Raw genomic sequence first — 8,977 nt, forward strand, 5'->3', positions numbered from 1 at the left:
TCACCAAATTTTCATGTCCAAAAAGAGAGGTCCCACATATTATAACTATATAAATTCTTCATAATTATCTCTCTTTGCATAATAATAATAATAATGTTATATGAAATTTTGAAATGAGATGATTTATTTCCAACATGCAAATGAGTCACCAAATCTGTGATGGAGGATTTGGTGGGGCTAACAAGTAACTTTGATGATCACAGCATCCATATGCATGATATGATCACTATCTCTTTGTGACCCCACCTTCTTCCATGATTCGTTTGCAACTAGCAATGCCATTATTATTAATTCCTGAAAGACACTAACAAGATTTATCTGATTTACTTTCTTTTCTTCATGAGATTGTTCACTTTGTCCACTCTTAACTTGGCCTTTTAATAAGAAAGTTTTCTTTAGGTTGTATAAATAAAAAAGAGCACTTAAATTATTTTCATTTAGGGTTTAATATGCAACGTTAAAGTAGTTTTTACTTAATTGGTACACACATCATTAACACTCAATAATGCACTCATAGTATAAAAATTCTATAAAATGAATAAAGTGTTGTCTTTTATTTTATTATATAAAGAGAGATGCCAGTATATTATTCCAACTTGGGGTGTGGAAAACTAACAGCTCTGTTTCAAAAGGATTTAGTCTTTATATCTCTATCCAATAAAATTATATGTATTTATAATTATTTTTTTAATTAAATGACATATTTTGATTGATAGAGGACATAAATGAGAACACCACGGGACATCTCCATAAGTGTAAAACATCAATAAGAGCAACAAACCTCACTCAAATATCATAACATTATTAAGGTGGAGAATCTTTTCAGACAACAGAGTCATTTACTATTTTATGCTGTCATATGATGTGCATCAAAAATCAGTATATGGAATATGCAATTATTTTATAAGTCATATTCTGATCGTCTTTCAATGACAATGCTGATTAGTTTAATAGAAAAACAATGCTCATTTTGATGCTGATAAAATAGCATTGTCATGGATGGCATAAACTCACAACCTTTATTTAAATCTTCTCAATCAAATTCTTTATTGCCTGACTCAAATTATTTAAACTAAACCAAGTGACATAGAGAACATTAACATATTCTTTTATAACAAAAGACTAATACTATAATGAAAGTTGTACGGATAAAAGAAAACCAAGGCAAACAATTAAAGATGATTAAAAAATAGATGTATGTTTCAAGTAGAGGGGCACCAAAATTGGGTTTCCGTTAAAAATTCGGTACAGTTTTGGTGAAAGTGAGATCTTAAAATTTGTAAAAGGACAATCATATCAATAATATACAAGGAAATTATATCTAGACTTGCTAGAATTACTACTAAGGGGCAAGTGTTAAGCACTAAGAAGGTCATGCACATGCATATTGATCTTCGTGGTTCTAAACAATACCCTTAGACATGAAAAGGCAAATATGGTGTTAATAGTCTTATATTACATAGCATAACAACTTTAATAGAATACTTAAACCATGACACTCTCTCCCGCCAAATAAATTGGACAGAGATTACCTGTCTCAATTTCTATCCTATTTTCCTGTACTAGGTAATGAAAAAGTGACACTTCATTAAAAAGAAAAATTCTAAAAACATAAAATAATATATTTGCATTACTTGGAGAAATCTCATTAGCTAGGGACATAGGGACATACTAATTTTGGGACAGGTGATCCCTATTCAAATAAATTAGTCTTTTGGGTTGAACTTTTTTCATGCGCTTAAGTCATAACTATTATTATATTTAATTGAGAGTTGTGTCATAAAAAGCTCTCTACCTATAGACTGAATTAAAATATATTACCAAAACAGTAATAGGTGAGTGAAACCACCAAAAGAAAAATACTATCATTGGGTCAATGTCAATAAAGTGAAAATCACATTGGACGGTCGATCCTTAAAAGGAAAGACAATGCTATAAATTACACTTTAGGTAGCATAACAAACTCAACCTAATACTTAAATCTTCTCCCAACTAATAGAGTGTATAGCGTTATACATAGCACTAGAACACCTTAATGGTTGCTTATCATAAGCAAAAGGGTCCAATAAAATAATGATGGACAAGTCAAATTTTTAAATTTGGTAAAATAACACCACCTTCTTTGCTTGTTCTTCAACTCAAAAGTCAACCTAAAAGATCCTTGAGATTCTGGATGAAATCTGTGGGATCTTGCTTTCCAAACTGTCAGATTTTCTATGAGAATTATGTATCTTCATGACCATGATGTATTCCCATTTAAAAAGCCATCCTTTTATTCATCACCATCATCATCTCACCCTGTGCCCTTCTATTTTTCTTCATTCTTCTCTTCTTTCATCATAATATTTTCTCTTTCTGTGTTGCTTAGACATATTATCTTCCAAGTTATGGCTATAACTTCAGATGCCCAGTTCCATGTTTTGGCTGTTGATGACAGTCTTATAGACAGAATGTTGATTGAGAGGCTCCTTAAAACCTCTTCCTTTCATGGTACTTATCCAATTTTTGCTATGTTTTTTGAACATGGGTTTATATTGTTATAACAACATAAGATGAAATAAGCATATGAGCATGTTGTTTATGTAGCTGCCATGTTATTTTTCTGACTCTTAGGGATGTTTTTTTATCACAGTTACTGCAGTGGATTCTGCCACTAAGGCTTTGAAATTTCTTGGTTTGGTTGAAGATGATCTAAGGACTTTTGACACTCCTTCTGTTGCTTCAAAATTTCATCAGGTACATACAATTCTCTTAATTACTCATACATATGTTTTATGTCATTTCTATAGACAAGTTTGTAATAATCCTTGTTCTAATTTCTTTCACTTATTCATGCAGGATATAGAAGTAAACCTGATCATAACAGATTATTGTATGCCAGGAATGACTGGCTATGATCTGCTGAGAAAAATCAAGGTAGGCTTTTGGGATATTATTCCAGATTTTTTTTATATGTCACTTATTTATTTGATTAGTCTAGCTTCAATTTCATTAATTTCTGCATAAATTTGGGTTCATTTTCAAACTCTCAATGCATTAGAGAACTTAATCAAATTATACACTACGGTTTGGATTTTTTCCTATTTAGGAAACAATTTGAAATTTTGAAAAAATGGGATCTGAACTCATAAATACAAGGGATATGGACACAACACCTTTTAAAAAGAAAAAAAAATCACTTGTGACATCTGAGTTGGGATATTTCCCAAATTTTCAATATCAACAAAATAACAAGTCTTAACATCTTAAACCAAATTTGTCTTGGGCATCAAATCAAAATCTTCAATTGCTTCCATGTTCAATGGTTTGATGTTGAAATTTTGATTGATTTGCAGGAATCTAAATCTCTTAAAGACATACCAGTTGTGATTATGTCCTCAGAGAATGTTCCATCAAGGATCAACAGGTGAGGGAATTGCATCCTATAACCCAATCTAACATTGATACTGATTTTGAGAATGTCAAATATACATGTTAGAGGGGATCAAATGATAAATTTTCAAATCTGACAAACTGATTTTTGTTTGGATCAGATGCTTGGAAGAGGGGGCTGAAGAATTCTTTCTGAAACCAGTTCAACAGTCAGATGTGAACAAGCTCAAGCCCCATTTGTTGAAATGAAGAGTTAAGGAAGAGCAAGACCAACACATCAACAACAAAAAGAAGTTCATGGAAGAAAGATACTCCTCAAACAAAAACAGACAAAATGTAGCAGTTAAAATTGGTTTCAAATACATAGGTATTAGTTAGTGCCTAGAACTTTTTTCCTTGTCTCAATGGCAGACCATTCATACAAAAGAAATCTGCATTCCAAGTCCCTGATGTAAATAGACGAGAACGAATTCCATTCAATTTTGGTGGACTAATAACATTCATGTTGACAATTTTTTACTTCCTTTGTGTCTCTTATGATTGAATAATGGTTTTAAATTGATGTCCGCAGCAGCAATGTTATGATTTTGGCAATTCTAACAACCGCATCATAACCGTAATTGCGGTTACAACTTACAACAGCTACATTTTTTTCTGCACTTTTATGTGAACTTAATCACAACTGTGGCTGCTACAAGATTTGCAACTATGAAATCTATTGTTGAACAACATTGAAAAACTTTTTTACATACTATGCTATCCTTTGTTACATTACAGTCAAACATGATAATGCTAACACCCAAAGAAACACCCAAGAGCTATTCTAATATTTCTGTTTTTCTTGTTAATTTAACCTCTATTCTCTTGACTCTTTTGCCTCATGATAATTTTTCTTTCGTAACACCTCCACCCAAAAATAAAATAAAAGAAAACCAACAGGATTATGGTTCTAAAATAAGCAAGTGCCAAAACAAGCATTTAAATTATTGACACAACCTGCATTATCCTAGCAATAAAAAACCGAAGTCTGAACTATCCAAATCAACAGGGGATCAACAGGTGAGGGAATTGCATCCTATAACCCAATCTAACATTGATACTGATTTTGAGAATGTCAAATATACATGTTAGAGGGGATCAAATGATAAATTTTCAAATCTGACAAACTGATTTTTGTTTGGATCAGATGCTTGGAAGAGGGGGCTGAAGAATTCTTTCTGAAACCAGTTCAACAGTCAGATGTGAACAAGCTCAAGCCCCATTTGTTGAAATGAAGAGTTAAGGAAGAGCAAGACCAACACATCAACAACAAAAAGAAGTTCATGGAAGAAAGATACTCCTCAAACAAAAACAGACAAAATGTAGCAGTTAAAATTGGTTTCAAATACATAGGTATTAGTTAGTGCCTAGAACTTTTTTCCTTGTCTCAATGGCAGACCATTCATACAAAAGAAATCTGCATTCCAAGTCCCTGATGTAAATAGACGAGAACGAATTCCATTCAATTTTGGTGGACTAATAACATTCATGTTGACAATTTTTTACTTCCTTTGTGTCTCTTATGATTGAATAATGGTTTTAAATTGATGTCCGCAGCAGCAATGTTATGATTTTGGCAATTCTAACAACCGCATCATAACCGTAATTGCGGTTACAACTTACAACAGCTACATTTTTTTCTGCACTTTTATGTGAACTTAATCACAACTGTGGCTGCTACAAGATTTGCAACTATGAAATCTATTGTTGAACAACATTGAAAAACTTTTTTACATACTATGCTATCCTTTGTTACATTACAGTCAAACATGATAATGCTAACACCCAAAGAAACACCCAAGAGCTATTCTAATATTTCTGTTTTTCTTGTTAATTTAACCTCTATTCTCTTGACTCTTTTGCCTCATGATAATTTTTCTTTCGTAACACCTCCACCCAAAAATAAAATAAAAGAAAACCAACAGGATTATGGTTCTAAAATAAGCAAGTGCCAAAACAAGCATTTAAATTATTGACACAACCTGCATTATCCTAGCAATAAAAAACCGAAGTCTGAACTATCCAAATCAACAGGGAAATACCTGAGCAAGCATGAATACCTGAGTAAGCTCATGCTCAATCCAATTTTTGTTCAACCACAAACAAATAGAAGATGTGTACCTCCACTTCCATCCTAATAAGCTAAAAAATCTGGAAAGGAGAACTCGATAAGGTTTTTCTGTAATATAAACTACTTGGCAGAAACACTACAGCAGTCATTCTCAGTCACATATAGTGAAGACTAAAGAGTCATATCTGTCATCAAGACAGAAAAGATGAATTAATAGGCTTCAAAATAAGATGATTTACATGGTTAACACACGGTTTGAAAAAGTCCCCACCATATATATTCCCAAATCTCAATCATTTTCCAATCTGATGAAAAGTGAAAACATGAAAAAGACCCTGTGGTAAATAGAAGAAATGAATTTCCCACAACTTCTAGGAAGAATTTTCGAGTTGTGAGGAGTCTTTCATAAGCAAGAACATCATCACGTTGCCATCTGCCGTATTTTGTTCATTGTATTTCTCGACATCAGACCCCTCTCTACCACATGATCCCAGAAGATCTGTGACACTTTGTTTCCACTATCATCAACATCACTAAAACATCTATAGATTTTGGCTGTTATCATCAACCTCCTTCTAGCCATCTCTTCTAACATATTTGAGGCAGCCCTCGACTTTCCTGCTTTAAAATAAACATAAGCAAGACTGGTATAGATAATACTGTCAGGTGATATTCCCTTCCCTTCCATTTGATTGAATAAGTTTTCAGCACATTCAATCCTTTCTATCTTGCACAACCTTCTTATCAATGCCCTGTATATTGAAACGTCGAGACAAAGACCTCTACTCAGAAAATCATCTGGCATTGTTAAAATTGCATCTACATTATCTTTCTTGCAGTAGCCATCTACAATCCATGAGTATGTGCAGTAACTGGGGGAAAACCCAGCACCAAGCATGCTAAACAATAACTCCTTGGCCTTTTCCAGATCATGCATCTTGCATAACCCATGAATCAATGCCTTGTATGTAAACGGGTCAGGCTTTAGTCCAGCGTCTAACATCTTTTCTTTAAATTTAAAGGCAGATTCAAGATCTCCTATCTTGCAGTAAGCATTAATCAATGTGTTACATGTGACGTTGTCAGCTTGAACTTTTCTTTCACTCATCTCATTCAAGAGTTTGTTTGCATCCCTTATCCTTCCATCTTGACAAAGCTTGCGCAAAATTGAATTATAAGTAACAACTCCAGGGTCCAATCCCTTAGCTTCCATCACCTCACGCAATTTCAGAGCTTGCTCAAGTTCATTCGTTTTACAATATCCGTCAATCAGCGTAGTATATGTCACATGATTTGGAGTTGCACTTTTGATATCTCTAAACATCCTCAATGCTTCTCTCATCCTACCCTCTTTGCAAAATCCATGAATAAGAGAATTGTAACTAACAATATCAAGACTAATTCCTCCACTTTCCATCTTATCCTGGATGGACAATGCCTCATAATGCATACCTTTCTTGCAATACAATGATATCAAGGTATTGTATGTGAAAATATCAGGATCCACACCCTTCACTTCCATCTCATTTAACAATTTTTCCACCCTCTCCACATCTCCTGATTTAGAACAAGCATGAATTAAACAATTATAAATATGAATATTCTCAACAATCCCAAGTTGAACCATTCTCTTGTGAACCTTCCACACCATATTAGTAACCCCGTCCTTTGTCAAACAATTCAAAAGCACAGTACAAGCATGCAAATGAGGCCTCACATTAAACAACCCCATTTGCTCAAAAACCTGAATTGCATCAAGGGTCATCCTCAACTTTGCATAATGTATCACAAGCCAACTCAAAACCTGTGCATTAACTTCTGGGTCATCATATCCCCTCACCAAACTGCTCAAAACAGAAGGTGATGACAGAAAATCCCTGTGGGCAATTTTGTCAAGCATGTGCTGTGCAGTTTTGAAGTGCTTGTGTTTTGTGAGCAAATGAATCATGGCCCATGAACATTGCAAGGAGTGTTTGTAATTTGGGGTGGACTCAACCCATTTGAAGAATGCCAATGAATGGGTGGGTCCATAACCATAGTGTGAGAGGTACAAAATTATATGGTGAATTGTGGTGGAAGTGAATGCAGAACCATTCTTCACTTTTAGGAGATTGTTCCAATGACCCTTGGTAACAATTGCATACAAACTATGAATAAATTGGCTATGATTCTCAATGAAAACCATGTCTTATGATCAATATGGTACATAATTTGACATAGACACTTTATAAGTTTATATTCAAATATGCATGCACCTTAGTTTTTCAGTGCCGCTGTGCTTGTTCTTCTTCTGTCTTATATTATTTATTTATTTGTAGCAAGACTGAATAAGGAAAATGTTGGACTAAACAATGCTCATTAACATTTCAAATTGGGCCCTTTCACAAATGACTCAATTTAATTGGTAAAATTATTATTTTTTAAGATTACTCAAATGAGATATCTAATATGTACCCAAAGAATGAGATACCTAATAACTTTAATATTTTTCTTTTAAAAGACTATATTTTCTTGATTATTTGGTTCCACTGCACTTGTGAAGATGGAAGACTGATGGCTCTTCAAGTTTATGGTTGCTCTTCAATGTGTTTGTCAAAGCACAAAAATTTGTACGAAGACATATATAACACGTTACATTTAGAGATAAATACATTTATGTTTGTTAATATTATTATTTAAGATTAAATTTTAATATATTAGCAACATTTAATTGATTATCTCCACATACATACGTTTCTATACAAGTCTTTATCTTACCAAACATAGTTTGGTTTGGTCAATGGGTTGGGTTTGTTATAGGCTTAGCGTTTAGGATGTGCAAGAGAAATTGAAAGGCTCACTATTTAAATCCCAATTTTTTATTATATTTTAATATTATATAATTATTAATTACATATGACATCGTCACATTCAATCAGACAACTTAATAGATAAATGGATTAGATTTTATATATAACTTCTCTCAGTTTCACGTTTGACCCAATTATCATAACATAGTGAGTTATTCAAACAATGATCCATTTGATTCAACAACTTGTGCATAATAAATCATCATTGACCTAATAAATCACTCATTGTTTAAATGATCATTTCAATCTCATTTTTTAAGTGATATCAACTTATAAAATATATACCGTTGATTTAGTGATGTAAGACTTAACTAGATATTCAGGATGATAAAAAAGTCAAGAGTTCAATTCATGTGAACAACATTTGTTAGGAAAGGCAGTCACACACCCTGAAAGGGATTAGTTTCTTACCCTTTGGGTAAATGAATACCATTGGTAATACAAAAAAACTTATAAAATATATTATCCACTTAATTATTAATCCAGTTTTGCTAATCATGAAGGAGAGTGATTATTTAAAAAAAATAGTTTTCTTCGTTAAATATTTTTCTTCACCATTCAAAGCTTGTCTTTAGATTTTTTTAATCATTACTTTAACAACAATCATTAACAAAATCACAATTAATTTAGATACCATTAAGTAGGA

General features: G+C 32.8%; 2 protein-coding genes across 2 annotated transcripts; one reads left to right on the top strand and one right to left on the bottom strand.

The window, feature by feature from the left end:
• On the top strand, positions 2,086–3,938 carry LOC109355044 (two-component response regulator ORR9-like). The gene is made up of 5 exons (XM_019597949.1): positions 2,086–2,490; positions 2,633–2,736; positions 2,839–2,916; positions 3,336–3,406; positions 3,534–3,938. Exons 1-5 carry the CDS (start codon positions 2,217–2,219, stop codon positions 3,619–3,621), a joined length of 615 nt encoding a protein of 204 aa, XP_019453494.1. The 5' UTR covers positions 2,086–2,216; the 3' UTR covers positions 3,622–3,938.
• LOC109355042 (pentatricopeptide repeat-containing protein At5g38730) lies at positions 5,363–7,745 on the bottom strand. The gene has a single exon (XM_019597947.1). The coding sequence runs from the start codon at positions 7,665–7,667 to the stop codon at positions 5,904–5,906; it is 1,764 nt and encodes a 587-aa protein (XP_019453492.1). The 5' UTR covers positions 7,668–7,745; the 3' UTR covers positions 5,363–5,903.

This window comes from Lupinus angustifolius, chromosome LG08 (genome assembly GCF_001865875.1).
Source record: "Lupinus angustifolius cultivar Tanjil chromosome LG08, LupAngTanjil_v1.0, whole genome shotgun sequence".
Taxonomy (NCBI): domain Eukaryota; kingdom Viridiplantae; phylum Streptophyta; class Magnoliopsida; order Fabales; family Fabaceae; genus Lupinus; species Lupinus angustifolius.